The sequence below is a fragment of the Pseudopipra pipra genome, chromosome 14 (genome assembly GCF_036250125.1).
Source record: "Pseudopipra pipra isolate bDixPip1 chromosome 14, bDixPip1.hap1, whole genome shotgun sequence".
Taxonomy (NCBI): Eukaryota; Metazoa; Chordata; class Aves; order Passeriformes; family Pipridae; genus Pseudopipra; species Pseudopipra pipra.
The window spans coordinates 5,361,557-5,378,451 of NC_087562.1; the positions used below are offsets into that span (position 1 = coordinate 5,361,557).

The 16,895-nt window shown below is 39.2% G+C and overlaps 1 protein-coding gene and 1 long non-coding RNA gene across 4 annotated transcripts in view; one reads left to right on the forward strand and one right to left on the reverse strand.

The window, feature by feature from the left end:
* The window catches only part of CDH13 (cadherin 13), a 448,971-nt gene that overhangs the window by 77,241 nt on the left and 354,835 nt on the right, over positions 1–16,895 (forward strand). For all 3 annotated transcript variants that reach the window (XM_064670959.1, XM_064670957.1, XM_064670958.1), the window contains exon 2: positions 11,246–11,357. In XM_064670959.1, the coding sequence (XP_064527029.1) occupies positions 11,246–11,357 (112 nt within the window). The remainder of the gene's footprint in view (positions 1–11,245; positions 11,358–16,895) is intronic.
* LOC135421793 (uncharacterized) lies at positions 8,699–10,386 on the reverse strand. The gene is made up of 2 exons (XR_010434192.1): positions 10,290–10,386; positions 8,699–8,821 (listed from the first exon to the last, which is right to left on the reverse strand). It is a non-coding gene; the product is annotated as an uncharacterized LOC135421793 (long non-coding RNA).

A 16,895-nucleotide genomic window follows, 5' to 3' on the forward strand; every position in this document is an offset into this window, starting at 1 on the left:
GCTCTCACTTTGTAGGATGCAGGAAGACATGGGAATTTGATTAGGGAAAAAAGCTCTCTTACAATATTTAAAACAGAAAAATTAGGTTTCTGCTTTTGCATAATGCCGATTTAGTTTGGAGTGTAATGCTCTCTGCTTTCCCCCTTGCAAGCTGATTCTTATTTAGGAGATGAAAGATTGTGCAAAATATGATATTCTTGTATAATTTAAACTGCCTGATAATGTGCTTTAGCCTCCCAGAATTCAGTCCCAAGCATGAGGCATTGATTTAAAAAAGGCATTTAAATAATTTAAAATTGTTCAATGCTGAGCATGATCAGCACCCCAATCATTTTCAAATAAAAGTACCTCTAAAAAATTGAAGCAGTTGAATAATTTTAAATTGCTTTATACTGTGCAAGCACAGAACCCCAATCAGTTCTAGGATGAAGCACTTGAAAAAAAAAAAATTGAAGTGCTCCAGTAAATTTAAATTGCCCTATACAAAGAAAAGGGCCTTTAAATTATTGGATACTTGATTTTTTTTCTTTAAATTTTCTAATTTTTAGGTACTACTCAAACAGCTTTAAATGCTTTCTGTCCATAAATTTTCAACAGCAGTGTGATAATATTGATATTTAGATGTAGATATAGGTTGCCAAAGCAAGATCCAAGGCAGAAATTCACATTTTTTCACAACCTCTCATGTGTTTTATGTTTATTGCTTGTGTCTGTTGCCTGTGGAATGTCAGGTGGAACAGATGATAGGTTTGGTAAATACAGATAATTATTGAACTAATAAATGTACTGTAAATGCTGTCTACAGTGTTAAAGGGGGAGGCTACAGAGGTTTCCTGAGCACTGCAGGAACTTAACTTCTTTTAAACTATGGATTTCAAAAGCAAATTCTAGTTTATTGTAGAGGTTCCATGATGGAGTTTGTGGGATACAACTGTACCTCTGTCCTTATAGCTCAGAACTGGCAGCTCTTCCTCCACCTAAGGGAAAAAAATCAGAATGTTCTCGTGGGTACAGAGAATTTTCTCTGATGGTTGTTTCTACAACAAACAAAAAAATCCCCTGGAATATTTAGTAATTAACATCCAGTATTTCCCAGAAACACCATTCCTTGATGGTTGAAAGGAAGTTTTCCTGTAAGAAGAGAAGGAATAGTTATTCAACAGGGTGTTACTAAACATCCTTCAGTCCTCCTGAGATCTCATTCCCAACAGGGCATGTGGGGTCAATAGCTGTGTCTTCTGCACAAAAAGATTTCATTCAGCTCTTAAATGGCAAGCAATTAGAAGAGAAAGGGTTAGAGACCAGGCTCTTGGCTTCGTATTATTTATGTTCAATTAACTTACCAGACTGGTTGTTTGGTTTTTTTTTTCCTTCCTGCTTTGGCTACTAAGTGTTGATCTTTAATAGTTCTCACGTTCCTAACATTAATGGGTTTTATTTCTTTGGAAAGGTCATGCTTGATGTAATGTCACTGTTAACACGAGGGAGCCTGTAAGCTTTAGACATTTTGCTTTATTGTGATGTGCTCAAAACTGTTGAACTACTCGCTGTCTTTCCCTTGGGCTTTGCTTCCACTGAAATCAGAAGCATCAGTACAAGTTCTTTTAAATTTTTGACAGTGTTTTTGCAATATGTTAAAAGTCCTCCTCAACCAGCAGCTGGCACTGCTAAAAAGATCTGGGTCTTTTTTTTTTTTTTTTAATGCTTTTCTACTTGTTTCTAGATGACTCTAAGAGCTTGAAAATTGCTACCCCTTTAAACAGATGCACGAGCCCTTGGCCAGTAAAATGAGCAGTGATGCAACAAGTTAAGTCATATCAGTTAAATGAATTAAAGTTATGTCTGGTTACCAGCCTGCTACTAATAAGGTACAGTTAGTGCTCTTTAGGAAAGGAAAGTAGAATCACTTAAAATCAGCCTTGAACAAGATTTCTAAGCTCAGTTCCCTCTCCTATAGGTGTATATAATGTGAAAAACACAGTAATATTTTGACCTCTTAGTTAGCTAAAAAGATATGTATTGTATTTATTTTACATCCTGGAGTTACTTATGTCCCTAAACTTTACCAGCTGGAATGAAAAGTGACATATCCATCTTTATTTCCTGGAGTTACTTAGCAGGACAAGAAGAATCAGTACTGCAGGTGTGTCACAGGGGTTTTGGCCTGGTTTTCTGAGCTGGTATGAGCTTTATTCTCTTATTGCTTAACCTTATTTTCCATGATTCCCTCTCATAACACTTGAAAACCACTGGGTTTTCAAGTTGGGAGACTGAGCTGAGAGTGTCAAATTCACAGGATTTTCATGAGAACGAGAAACAGATGAGAAGATTTACAGGCCTTGTCCTTCCCAGAAGAGAGTTCACCTCTGAGCTTAGTTTTTTTAAACAGAAATCAATAGGAAGCCAGTCTTCCCAACTATTTATTTAAATACTATCATTCTGCTATTGCTCTGTTGTAAAGGAAAATAACCACATGAGGTGTGATAACTTTGTGAAACATATTTTTCCATGGCTTGTTCTACAGAGCAGATTGTCCTCTTCCTGTTAAAGTCAAATAAAAGCATGTCAAAACTTGGGAGACAGCTTTGCATTGGGCTTTTTGCCTTGCACCACTTTCTCAGTTTTTATAATGAGTCTTTGGCTGTTGTGTTTTTTTTTGTTTTTCTCGCTGGAATCAAAGAGATTGTACTTGAAAGTGTTAATTTTTTAAAAATCTTACATTTGTGAGTTTTTAAGAGAAGGTCAGAAAATGTTCAACAAATGGTGTTTTGAAGTTGAAAATCAGATATTTTCTGTTTTCCTTCTACTTTTATGAGTTCTAAAGGTTGATTCTTGATTTTTCTAGTGTTTCAAGGTGATAGCACTGCTACATGTTTAATCCTCAAACCCGTGCTATTCTTGGAAAGATTGCTTTCAGCAGACTCATTTTCACTTTTAGCCAAAGACAGATGTTCAGTGTTACACCAGGTTCAGTTTTGTGGAGCAGTAATAATTGCTTTATGCTCCAACTTTGTGGAATATAAAGAAAACAATAGGTGGAAGGTTGCATTTTTTTTTTGATAACGATCACACTGGTGGGAAATTAAACATGTATCATGTTCCTTATAGTTTCCAGCCATCCTATCCAAAACCCCACTATCTGCTGTAAGAAATATGATTTTAATTTTTTCTCTAACAGCTTTTGCCACATCAGTGTTTCCCTGTGTGGAATAATGACTTTGCCCCATGCAACTGCACGTGAAGGGTTATAAATATTTTGGAGGAATTTTTGATTTATTTCCTTTTCTGATAACCAGAGATCCATATTTTCATTCATCTAAGTGCTTCGTGAAGTCATTACTGCCGGAAAATAGGATGAACCTGTTTATTTCATTAGGCAATAAATAACTAAAATGTTTGTTATAAGCAGATCTTGGAGCAGGTTATTGCTGTGAGGCAGTTTAGGTTTCAGTAATTCCCCACCTTGCAGTAAAACCAGTTCAGAACTCTGACTTTCAATGTTTCTTCTTTATGCCTCTTTCGCTGGTACAGGAGTGCTGTTGAACGGCTCATTTGCATTATTCTGTGCCCTGTAAAATGAATTTATTATGCAGCTTCTCTAAATAGGCTAACCAGTTGTAATCTCATTCCACTGGTGTATGGGTTTCAGCAAAACATGATTACTTCTTTCACAATGCCTAAAAATCAACAAAAACTAACCTTGGAGCCCAACCTGTCCCTTTGCTCCAGTCTGGTGTGTTAGATGGTGCCATTAATCACCATGGGGAGGGATTGACTTGCTAAATAGTTGAGTAATTTAAAATATTACTTACTTTGAGCACAGGTAACACGTTTTGGCCTCTGCTATTAATCATTAAAATACTTAATGAACCAGGATGATATTTATTCCCTGGCTTACAGAAATCTGAACAATGTTCATCATCATCTACGCTGAGGGAACAGTAGGTTGATCCTGCACTCTGAGCCATGTGAGTACAACTCCTCTTGAGCTGGAAGCTCAGATTTAGGGGCAGATCCTTTGTCTCAGCTTGGAGAGGGAAGGTTAAGCTTGTGCTGTGAGATCTCTGCCCATTGTGAGCAGAGCTGGTTCCCAGCTGGTCAAAGGGCACAGATTTAGCAATGCATGAATATTTATTATTTAGCAATGCATTTATATTTCATAAAGATTAATCCTGACTCTGTTTGCAGAAGCTGCTTAACACTGTCATAGGTAAATGGTGGCAGTACCTCTGTCCATGTCAAATTTTTCAACTCTTTGTGTGCTGGTTAATTTTAGAACGATCGTGAGCATCAGCATGACGAGACTTAAAAAGAAAATGTAGAATTTCAGGAAGCATTAGACAACATATTTTGGGCTTAAGGAAATATCAGGATCACCTCCCAGACCCTGGAGAATATTTATCTGGAATTCTTTGTGTATTTTGCACAGGTGTGAGCTTAAGCAGGCACACTGAAAGGCTATTGAGATGATCACAGAGATGGATCCATATAGGAGGAGTTGGAAAGAGCTTGATTTGTCTGACCTGATAAATGGAAGATTTAGGGAGGACAAAGGTTAATTAAGTTATGACATGAGACTTGTAAGAGAATAAATGGCTGTAAATTGACCATGAACAAATTTATTCTGGAAGTTATGAAATGACCATCAGAATAAAGGTCGGGAATTATGGAGTGTAGGAAGAATTATTTATGATCGGGATCAAGAGATCCAGACAGGAGTCTGTAAGTTGTGCCTGCTTGTGACACCAGAAGTGGTTCATTCCAGGCCTGTGTAAGGGTTTCAGAGAACCTTTAGGGCTGGAAGGGGCCTCTGGGGACCATCCAGTCCAACCCTTCTGCCCAGGCAGGGTCATCCGGAGCAGGTGACACAGGAACGTGTCCAGGTGGGTTTGGAATGTCTTCAGGCTTTCCTTGGAGTTCCTAAGTTTTTCCTGGGGTTGTGAGTCAAGTGAGCTCCAAGCCAGCTCAGGTTCTGAAGCATGGACAATGTGATAGTAGGGGTTTATTAAAAAGCTGAATTTTCGGGTGCAGTCCCAGGGCAGGCTGTGGTGCAGACTGGGGGGTCTCACACCCAGCCGTGTTTCTCCAGCTCCACTATCCCGTGGGCACTGGGTGTCATACCTGGAACTGTGCCTGGGCTCAGGGAGCAGATGGAAGTGGAGAAGAGCAGAAAATGTGACTGGTTTCCAGTCAGGTGGGTGCTGGGGAGAGAGGACTCATCCCAGCTGTGGCTTCAAACAGGGATGTTGTCAAAGCGCTCCTGTGCTTTCTGGTGCATTTCTCATTTTCTCCACCCCGAGCAGGGTGGACTCTGAGGCACTTTGGGCTCTAAACAGACCCTGGAGTCACATCTTAACCCAGTGCCTCTTCCAGAGATCTGGAATTTCAGAGGACAAGTGGCTGTTCAGGCATCACCACTGGCAAATTGCTTCTTGAATAACTTAATGAGATTCCCGGTGTCGTGGAAGAGGCACATTTTTTACTGACTGTGTGATAAAATCCTCATAATAAACATAGATTCCCCAGGAAAGTGCTCATAAAGAGGAAGTTCCTGTGGTAGGTAGTCTCACAAAAGAGTTTGTCACATTTTGTTTTGCAGTTAATGGATGCCTGGTGCAGTCACCCAGCTTAGTGACAGGAGAACTGAATTCATGTGAGACAATAAAGTCATTCTAATTTGCATTTTCATAGCCCACTCTTCAGTACTCCAAGTGTGACTCTGCCTTTTAGGACAGAGCTGTGCAGTAAATGGATAGGTAGGCCCTTTAAAAGAATATTTATCATCCTTGAAGAATCTTAGTGCCAAATCTTAATAGCATTTCTTACAAAAATGACTGGAATTCACTATCAGATATAGAGGTAGAGCTGTAGAGATTGTAAATAGTCTTTTTTTTTTTTTTTAACTTCTCTCCTGATAAAAAGAAGAGAGGTTAAAGCCTGAAACAGTGAAAACTTCCCTCCAAAGTGAAAATATTGAATAAAAAAAAATACCCCAGATTGTAACACTCCAGAAATCAAATTAATTCAAAAGAGCTGCGTTGTTTTAATTCATTTAGTCACTTTCAGAGATAAATAATTCAGCATACCTTTATGTAAAGTTAAACTACCTTTGCTAATTATGCCAATCAGAGGATAAGTTGTTCAGGCTTTTGAGTTGTTTTTTTTTTTTGCTGTTTTAGTTGATGTTAAAAAATACAGAAGTCAAGGAGAACTTCATGTCCAACCTGTGTGTGATCTGATGAAACAATTGCCTTAGGACCTGCTGACACTCTAATTGAAGTCTACATAATGCAGAATTAGAACCTTCCTTAGAGCAGTGCTCTCTTTATTCTGCTTAAATCTCTCTCTGTTAACTTCATTTAAATGACTCCCTCACTTAAATCTAGAGTAAAAACCTAAAATCAATTCATAGTTCTTACTGATTTCATCATATCTGTGCCTGTGATGCTCATCACTTGTTTTTCTTTGATGGCTTCCTCCCTCTCCATTTTTGGGAGGGTCTGATGTTGCAGCACCTGAAGATGGGGATGATTTTAAAATTAAAAGATCTTGATCTGCATGATAAAAATGTTTTGCCATGTGCAATTTAATTCAGTGTTGGCAGTTCTCATTATTCTGATTGCTTTTCTCTCTCTGCTGTTCTCAGCTTCAAGGATCACCGTATTTTAGATGAAAATCTGAAGTTTTCATATGCAAAACCCCAAATTTCTGGTTCTCGTCTTTCCAGAGAAAAACTCGGCAGCATAAATTTTCAATACCCGCTTCCAAGTAAATGAGTCACATGAATAAAAAAGAACCCCCAAAAATCACACTTCAAAAAAACCTGCCCTACCTACAACTCCAAACAAAAAAAAAAAATCACAACTAAAAACCTAATTTCTTAGGAAGTGATTCATAATTTTTGAACTTTTGAGGTTATTACTCTTATTAAAAACGAGTGTGATTTCTGTTTTAGCTCTTCCTTTGTGCCGGTTTCTGTTGGTTTGTTTTCACTTCAGATTACTCTCCTGAAGCCAAAGGCAGATTGTGATCCTACAGAATATTGCCCTACGAAATGAGATTTGTTTGCATTTATTGTGTGTAAAATTCCAGTCTGGGCAGATGGCTTTCCCAGGTGTCTGCACCATCTACATCTCTAATTAAATAAAGCCTTGCACAAGGATGGATTTCACACCCTAAGAATGTGTGTGAAATGCAATTAATATTCTGAAGCATGTGTTTTTGTGATAGGTGATCTCCTGCAGGTAGGGCTGATGAAGATATGAGAGTGTTTACAGTAAAAGGTGAGAAAATTCATTTTCAGGGCGAGGCTGTGGCCAGTCCAACCTGAAACTGTGCAAGTGGAAAAGGACATAAACATTCTGAAATTCTTTGAAAGGTTGTTTCAGAGACTGACTTTGTCACCAGCAGAGGAGGCAGAAGAACCCTGGGTTTTGACACGTCGTGATACCCAGAGGTACTTTAACATCAGGGACTTTATTAATTTCCTCTGCAGTGTGGTATAAAATTGCTGTCCTTTTTTTGCTTTCCAACCATATTCTGTGTGAGCAGCTTTCAGTGCAAATGGGGAGGTCACTAAAGGTCCACCAGCAGGCGTGTGCTGTTTTATTAACTAAAAAAAAAAGGTGTTTCTTAGCTTGGTACCTCATCAGGAGTACAGTTCTCTCTCCGTGGCCAAACTAGGACAGGAGTTATCTGAACTAGTGACATTTCCTTAGAGTTGACTGGCAATAAATTCAGAAAGACAAATTGTCAGGATATTAAAACTGAGTCCTTGCTCCGTAGGTTTCTGCAAAGCAACAGGTTATGAAAAACTTTGATTTTCCTTGTCAGCGAACACAGGATCTGTAGGTCTGAGTGGTCACAACTGTCTGGTTTGCTTTTCAGACTTCTAACCCTTTAGATTTTCATGAGCAGTTTGTTTGCTGCATAATTGGCATTTTTGTTCAAGAATCTGGCTTTTTTCTTTGTAGCAGGTGAAGGATCCTTTTGTACTAATTGCCCAACACTTACTCGACTAGATGTGTGAACAGTATTTATATATTCTGAGATCAACATGTGACATTAAATATTATTTTCACTGAATTTAGCTGAAGTTTTTCTTTAGACAGCTATCAGCCCATAAACCCTTTTATGATATCCAAAAATACAAAAACTACATGGTGCTTAAATTCCAATGTATTCTGCTTTGAACAAGTCTCTTTGCCTTCAACATATATCTGCTTGGCTTACTTTTCTCAAGATATTTTTAAAGACTTTTTTTTCCCCAGCGTGAAGAACTTTAACAGGAATTATTTTAATGAGATAGACATTTAGTTCAACAGAAGTTACTTCATGGGAAAAATAAATTAAAAGAATAATTGTCGTTTTCAACGGTAATTAATTAAAAACTCTCCATGTGATGACAAATTTAACATTTTGTCTGACATGTTGAGAAGAAGAAAGTGCCTGGAATTGCACAAGTGGAATAAAATGTTCTGTTTCACAGCAAGGCCGAGCCTGAGTCTTGTAATTATTTCAAAGGGAGTAAAGGTCATTTTCTATTTGCTGCATGTGTATTATGTGAGGGTTCTGTACCAGGCTTACAGAAGTTAACTCATGACCCATTTAGATTGCCCAGATTTCAAAGTCAACTTATCCTGTCACAAATCTGATAAAGTACACATATTCCCTTCTCTAAGTACTGACAGAGATGATGTCCAAAGAGGCTTTTTATTTATAGCTCTGTAAGACAAGGGTTTCAGCTTTAAGACTCCAGTAGCTGGGAGATCAGAACACGATTTCTCCTCTTGCTCACTGTGTTAATCCTTTAGGGGAAGAGCTGTTTGGAGAGAAATTTCAGCATATATGGCTTGGACTATTTTTCTGGTGTGGACTCATTATGAAACTTTGCTTCAGTTGTTGCTTTGTATCTTGGGATTGGAAGAGTTTTCCTTCTGCTGTGATTGCACTTTGATGCATATTCATTCAGGAACACTCTGAGTCAGAAGGACAGGTACTTTAAAACTGCACCTGTGCACACTGAAGATGTGTGCAGAAAGTGCATGTGTGTCTTTCTTCCTGTGCATGTGCCTATTTAAATGCATATAAGGCTGGGGGTTTTTAACAGTCAGTAATCAAGTTTCATGAACAATTTTCTGGGCAGGCTCGAAATATGTCAGTTCATGTTTGCAAACATCTCATATGGGAAGACTGAAGGGGACGTATTCAATTCTCAACCCCTACAGAGTCCAAAATCTCCAATAAAATCAGTATGTCAATGGCAATAAGTGACTGAGGAATCAGGTGCTGTGTTTTTAAACCTTTTTAGAAGGGCAGCAGCAGTGAGAGCACACAGAAGGGAATAGCAGTCAAGTGTGTTGCACCTTGCTTGGTGTGCTTGTCTCTCTCCTTTCTTGGTTAATTCTTCCAAGGGACAAACACAGAGCAGGCCAGGATGGAAGGCAAAGGTGTCCATCTGCTGCATTTGTCTTCCACCAGCTTAATTGCCATGAAATATTCTGCCTTTTTTCTTGCAGTCTGCTGGCACTTCTAGCCAAGCTTTTATAGCCAATGTCAGTGGCATGAAACAAACGCTCCAGCAGTTGGTTTAGATAAGAAAACTAATGCAGAGCAGGTGGGATATTGCTGCCTTTGGCTTTTATAAATGGGATCCCCCAGAACTTACAGTGAGTGTGAAGTGCATGAAAGGAAGGAGCAGCCAATGTATCACTGAGTTAGCAAATGGACTGTGAGTGGTGGTGAAGAGGGGAACGTGCAGATGTTAAAATGTCACAGGACAACACTGTAGGATCAGGATCAAGGTCAGCAGACGTAGGTGATGATGGAGTAGAAGCAGGACTGAGGGATGCTGCTGGAGAAGGGAGAGTGCAGTTTGTCACTTGAAGCAGAAAGGAGCCTTCAGCATTCACCAGTGTGGGATAGGGGAGAAATTGTCTTCACAGCTTTATTTGCAAAACTTCCGTTGTGTGTTGAGGGCGTCCTGAGTAAAGGGACCCTTTTGTGCAGGGCCACCTGAATGTAAGAGCAAGTGTCACTCAGAACCCCCATGTTCAACTGTTTCCTTCTTGGTTTCTGTGTGCACCCTCTCTGCTTGATTTGGCTTGGACTGCCCAGCAAGCAGGAGATTGGCCATAACGACTTGAGATCAGAGTACTCAGTACCCCACCTGAAAGTCAGGTTTCAAAAAACACCTTTGGAGGTTCTGAAGCAGAAAGTGCCTCTGCAAATGTAGTTACACATATTGAGGTTGGAAAATATGATTTGGCTTTTCCTACTCTTAAACTCACCTCCTTTTGCCTCTCTCTTTAACCTTTTAAACTTTGCAGTAATTTTTTTTTCTTGCTTCTTCTTCCTTGGGCGTTCTTACCTCCATGCTCTCGTGTAACAGCTGCCAAGAAAAAATAACCCTTCAGGTTGTTTTCTCTCCTCAGAAGTAAAATGCTTCAGAGACCGAGATTAATACTGTACCTTCCAAGCAATTTTATTTTGCTTTTAAGCTTCCTCCTTTGTCAGGGTGTTCCTGTGGTGACAGAGAACTTTGGTGACCATATACTAACAGTTTCACAAACTGTATTCAACTTTAACCTTCAGATCCACTATGATGCACACATTTCTTTTTCAGTCTTCCCTTGGTGTAAACAAGCTTTTGATTATAGGGAAAATGGACAAACTGTGGCTTGGAGGGAAAGAAGAGAAAAGCAAGAGTTTATATTTATTAGCAAAGAAGTTCTTTTATAAATAAAACTTCTGTAGGTGAAACTTTACCCTTAAATAAAGAATTTATTCTGTAACTTAGTGATCAACTTTCTGAAACAGGTTTGGAGGTCCTAATTTATCTCTTATTCAAATCAACTTACATATGCTTAATTTAAGCATATATTTAAGTCCAGCTGTATTCAGCTAAGCTCAACACATGTGATTTTTAGGAGCAACATTAAATCGTTCAGGAAGATCAATAATATTCTTTATTGATATTCTGAACTGAACTTCACCTGGAAAGCTCCTATTTTGTAACTTCCATGGCAGCCCACATATATAAAAGCAAAAACCTTACGTAAAAAATTGTTTAGCAAGATTTGAAAGGGAAGTGTGATGTGATGGATATTTTGTTTTATGAGTATGAAGCCCAATATTTTGTTTTATGAGCACTGAGCCCAGACTCGCTATCATTCCCAGAAGCCAACATGATGGATGAAGGAATGGATGCTCAAAGTCTATTTCTGTTTTTTTTTTTCCCCCTCAGATTCTGCTGCTTGCATGGGCAGAAGATTTAGAATGTGTCCCTGGATTCCAGCAGAAGGTTTTTCATATTGAGAAGCCATTTGAATTCACAGAGGACCGGCTGGTTCTGAACCGTACGTTATTTTCATATATTACTATTGTGCAAAAATCAGAATTGTTTATGTATGTATTTGATTCCTGCCATTTATCAGAGAGCTTTTTTTTTTTTGTACTTGAATATTGCCATGATTCTGTCTGAGTTCCCCTGCATGAATCCTTTATCTCTACAGACTTTACTCTGTCCCATGTATTAGAGATGACAAAATATGATATATAATAATTAGGACTATATGAATATTATGAAAACTTAGAATACATAACTTTTTAAAAAGCAAATTTACTCTTTTTTTTTTTTACGGTCTTACCTATGAGCTTGAAAATCAGGACTTGCCTATCCACATTTCACTATTAAATAATCTCTGCAACTCAGGTTTAGAACTTTGTACCTTAAAAGTTTCATTCATATCTGGTGCAAGTCCAAGTCTTTACATGAAATTCAGAGGAGGCTTGATGGAGCTTGGGATCATCAGTGATTGCAGAATGTTACTGTGTCACACAGCTGGGATATTCAGCAATATTTCCCCTGACCAGGTGCCACACCATAAAATCCAGTCTGGCACAAGGTACTCAAAGCATTAAACTGAGGAGCTTTAACTGCTGTTGGTTCATTCCAACACTTCAGTGTCACAACCTGTTCATTCCATCCTGGAGCTTTGGGACTTCAACACTGTCAAACCAAGGCAGTGCCTTATCCAGTGGTACATCCAGATGCCTTTAAAGACTTAAAGGCTGCCATTTTCACTTCTCTCCACATATTGCTACTACATATTGCTGTATTTTCACCGTTAGGCTCGTTTGGATGAAGGTGTAATTAATCTGTGTGCATTCACTTTAAAATAGCACTAACTTTTCAAAATGGAGCGTCACAATTAGTTGCCAAAGTCTATTTAAATGACTCCCTTAAGCTTAAGTTATTCAGCCTCTAACAGGTGGTAAAATAAACCTTTAGGATGGCATTTTTTTTAGTCATTTCAGTGTTGCTCAGTCTGAGTTGCTTTTCCACGGGAGATTTAGATCATGAATAGCAATACTGGTCAGAGATGTGAGATGCTTCTTCAGTTCAGGAAAGAGATTTCAAACTTCTAATTTCTTTGGGCAATTTTGTTGTCTTTGGAATTCTAATTTTTGAAGAGTTGCCAAACACATTCCTGCATGATTAAAAGTCAAAATCTTACAATATAAGAAGCATAGTAGATTTAATAAGCATGCAGGGTTAAAGACCTATGTAAAAAAAAGGAATATTGATAAACTAGTGTTAAATTGAATAAAAATGGCCTTTGTTGTATACTTTATCTGCTTCAGGCTGTAGTGTGTCTGTGCAGATCTCCTGCTGAGTGGGAGAGGATCACCTGAAGGATGAGTTGGTTCAGCCAAATTGACTGGACTGTTCTGTGGTGACCCAGCAACTTGCACCGGCATAAACCGAGCACAATAATTAAGATGCCATTGGTAATGTGAGGAGGAGGGAAGAGCAGGAGGAGATTCACAAATGCCTGGAAACAATCTTTGGAATGAAATTATTTTAATAAGCAGACACTAAATTGGCCTAATGTGTGATGTTTGACAAAGGCAGCCCGTCAGCGCGTGAGCCCCGTTAATTCAATCACTCGCAAGCCCCGTGTCCTTCATGCAGCAGCATCAAACCTCAGCACAGTTTCTTCATTTTAGCTGTCAACAGAACTGATAATTTTAATTGTCTGTCTGAATACACTTTGCATGCTCTTGCATCTTTTTATCCCCATTACCCGAGAGCGGGGTAATTCAGCGGTTGCATTGCAATGCGAGGCTTACCCGGGCTGTGTAAATTAATAGAGCAAATATGCAAAGCAGGCCCATAGCAGTGATTGTTTTTGTAGTCCTCAATAAGCCAAGGAGCTCTTAATTCTTTTCTGAAGTGCAATATAACAGTCTTTTTCTTTTTTTTTTTCTTTTTCAATTTAAACAAGGACCTACTGTACATTTCATTGCTGGCATCTCCCTCGTAATTAAATATAGCTTATGGATGCTTCTTATGTATTTATTACTTCTACATATGGCAATGTTAATTATATTTTACATTTACTGGTGAGAAGAAGGAAAAGATGCCCAGACTGAGGATACAGACTTTTCTCTTATTTCTTATTCTGATTTGTAGCAATTCTTATCAAAGCCTGTAAGCTGGCCATAAAAAGTCCAGTTGTGTGTGCATATCCCCCTTCCAATTAGTTTCACTGGAATTTAGTTGCTATTAGTTTTTCTCTCATTGTAGTCAGGCTGAACTGGCTTTTTAATTCTTATTTATTTATGTACCCTTGCATCTCATTTAACAGGAACCTCCAGACTTGGTCCATTTCATTTACCTATTCTTTATATTTTCCTCCTCAGACCCCTTTATCCCCTTATAACTTGTGCTTTCTATGATCACAAACAAAATCAGGCACTGGTCATCTACTTTTGGCCTGCCCAATTTTTTTCTCTGAATTCAGTTTTCTTAAACCAGATGTTCCTTTGCTGTAATGGGAGAGGACCCATAGACTCGTTTTCTGGAAGTAGGAGAGGGTCTGTCCACATAATTATTATTTTAGCAAGCAATTGTGTGACAGTTTTTGTCTTCCTTAGAGCTTTTTTTGTGTTTACACCTAGGACCATCTCTGCCATCAAACAGAGAAGATCATCAAGATCGCTACATTCTTGATGAAGTGTTAATTGACAGCATTTAATTACAGGTTTTACACCTGTCAGAAACACTTGTGGCCACGAAATGCTTCTCCATCAGGAAGCTTGTCTGTGGCGAGGCTGGCAGGTCACTGGCAGTGACGGGGCTCTGTCGTGCTGGGCTGATAGAAAGTTCCTAATCAGACTCATCAAATGTGGAAATGTAATTGTGTTACATTAATCACATTTATACTTAACATACATCGCTCTTGGCTTTTTGGGGGTGTTTTTAATTGACAGTGAATCAAATAGTGCACTTGAAAAATGGAGGCAATTAACATAAAGCACGAGGTGATGTGTTGTGCATACTGAACGGGGGAGTGCATTGCCAGTGCTTTAAATGTCAAAACAAGGGAAGTTTTGACCCTTACTTGAAAAGCTTTAATTTGGATGTTAATTAATGCCTGACCTCTTCTGTCTCTTATGTGATGGATTGCGTGTTCAGAGCTTGGGCTGCTTCAGGATCTGTCTGCACTTGGGTACTTGTTTTTTTTGTTCTGTGGGTTTTAACAAAGACTTTTCTATTCAAATTGTTGTTTACCCATATGATGTGAAATGTGTTAGACTGCTCATTAGTGCTCAGAAGCAATTCTTCTGTTGTCTAGCAAAGCTGTGGCCTCCAAGATTTCCTTTGTCCCAAGTGAATAAAGGCTGTGGAAAGATCAGAGAAGACCATTCCTACTCCCACAGTGCCACGTGTACGTGGATCACAGCCCTGAGCACACATCAAGTCACTTGCTGATTCTGAGACGATGCCACGTGAGATCCATGATTTATCACATCCACTCTTCCCACTGATTCCATGCCATTTGACTGCACAGATGGCCTCTTCCCATGGCTCCTTCATGCTCCCAACAGCTCTGCAGTTGCTCCCTTGCTCGTTCTGATCCGTGCAGAGCGTGTCATCACACGCACTTCATTCATCTTCCCTGCTTCCCTTTTCCCTCACCTCGCAGAGAGCCAAGATAGAGGCCTAACCCAGCCCTCTGCAACACCCCAAACCCTCTGTGGAGCTTTGACACGAGCTATAGATGCCAGTGTTAACTCCTTTTGCTGATTATTGCAGGCTTTGGATAATTGGATCTGCAGGTTGTAGTTTTTAGCTTGTATAAAAAGACATGTTCAAGCGAGGTAAGATTTTAAGCTTAGTAATTTCTTGCAGGGAAAACTGTCTAGGCTTCTGGGTAATAGCCAGATAACTGGATTTTTTCCCTATCCAGGTGTACTTGTCTGCAGTGTGTCCTTGTTGAAACAAGCTGGCTGTTCCAAATAAAGAAGTCTTTAAAGTGTTTTGAATTTTACGAACATCTTAAAATTACTTTCCATTCACATAAATCACTCGCTGTGTTAAGAATGTGCTTCAGAAAATGCTGAAAAATGACTTGGTTCCCGTTCCTTGGCATGTGGTAACAGATTCTGTAGAAAGGCATCTCAACCTTCCTACCCAGATAGAGGTTGTTATACTCTAAAACATATCTTAATAGGCTCACATACATATATAGAATTTGAATACCAGAGCTTCAGTTCTGACACTTGGGTACATGAATAAGGCCAGGCATCTGGGACTCTCTTATTCTATGTGGACAGAAATATTGCTCAGGATTTAAAGCCACATATCCTCATCACACTATTCCCATGTTATTAAAATTCCAGGAAATATCTGGGGATATGCAAAATGGTCAAAAAATGGTAAGTTTTAAAGTGGGAGATTAAGAACTTTACAACGTGTTCCTGGAGGCAGAGTGAGGAAGATCCTTTTGCACTGAAATACCTAAGGCATTACTCTTCAGTTGAAGTTTGATGCAGAACTCTTACATGGAGGGAGAAAATTGTCTGCATATGCATGGCAAATACACATTGTGACTAAATAATATAGAATGTCTCAGATGTGTCTCTGAATAGATGTAAGCAGATTGCTGGTGCAACATAACCGTGTCATATCATCTGTTAAACTGCTCTCACACATGATTAAAGCAAAAAAAAAATAGGAGAAATGATTGTTGGGTTCCAGGTGGTCAGACAGTTCCCTTCCAAACAGTGCACGTCAGCTTATTACCAGGACCCAGGGGGCAATGAGTAAAAAATAGACTGTTTGATTTTTATGCATATGTATATTTAATTACGATAGTTTTTTTAAAGATAGGACTTTAGACTGAGCAGAGTGAAAGAATTATTTAGTCTCTGAAGAGTAGCTTCAGGACTAGGTCAGAATCTCTCAGGGATGCAGTCACTCTTGGAGAGTAACAGAGGGAAAGGCATGTGTTTTGGTGAAACCTCCTCTTGACATTACAATTCCAAGGTGGAGGAAATGAAAATCGAAACTTCAAGTGTCTTGTCGGTTTTGTTGAGAAAAGCCACACAACCCTGTTTAAAAACCAAACCAAACAAAGCCACAAATGAGAAGTGAGCGAGAATCCCTGCAGCGACAGCGAATGCTCCTGTAACGGGGCTGCTCTGGATTTAGGAAGATAAAAAGTAGCAGATTACTTGGTTTGAGATTTAATTTGTTTCTGGAGCCCTTCCAAGAGCCATAATGTTTCACAGCTAATATTTTTTTGAAATACGTGTGGGCTTTGGGTGGCTGAGACGGGCCAGCTGTTCTCCTAATAACCCAAATCGATGGCCAACTGCTCAGGATTAGCAGGTTGGGGCTCTCGCTCAGCGCGGGGCAAACCTCGTATTAATAATGTCCCCGGGTGCTTCAGGGGACACTTCTCTGTTCATTTCCAGTTGGCAATTTCAGAACAACAAAAAATCAGATTAACTGAGCTGTTCCTTCTGAGCTGATCACACCAGCACAGGCCGTGATGCAGTTCCTTCTCTGCAGGTTGGAAGGCCAAAAATCTGTCTTTTAGGAA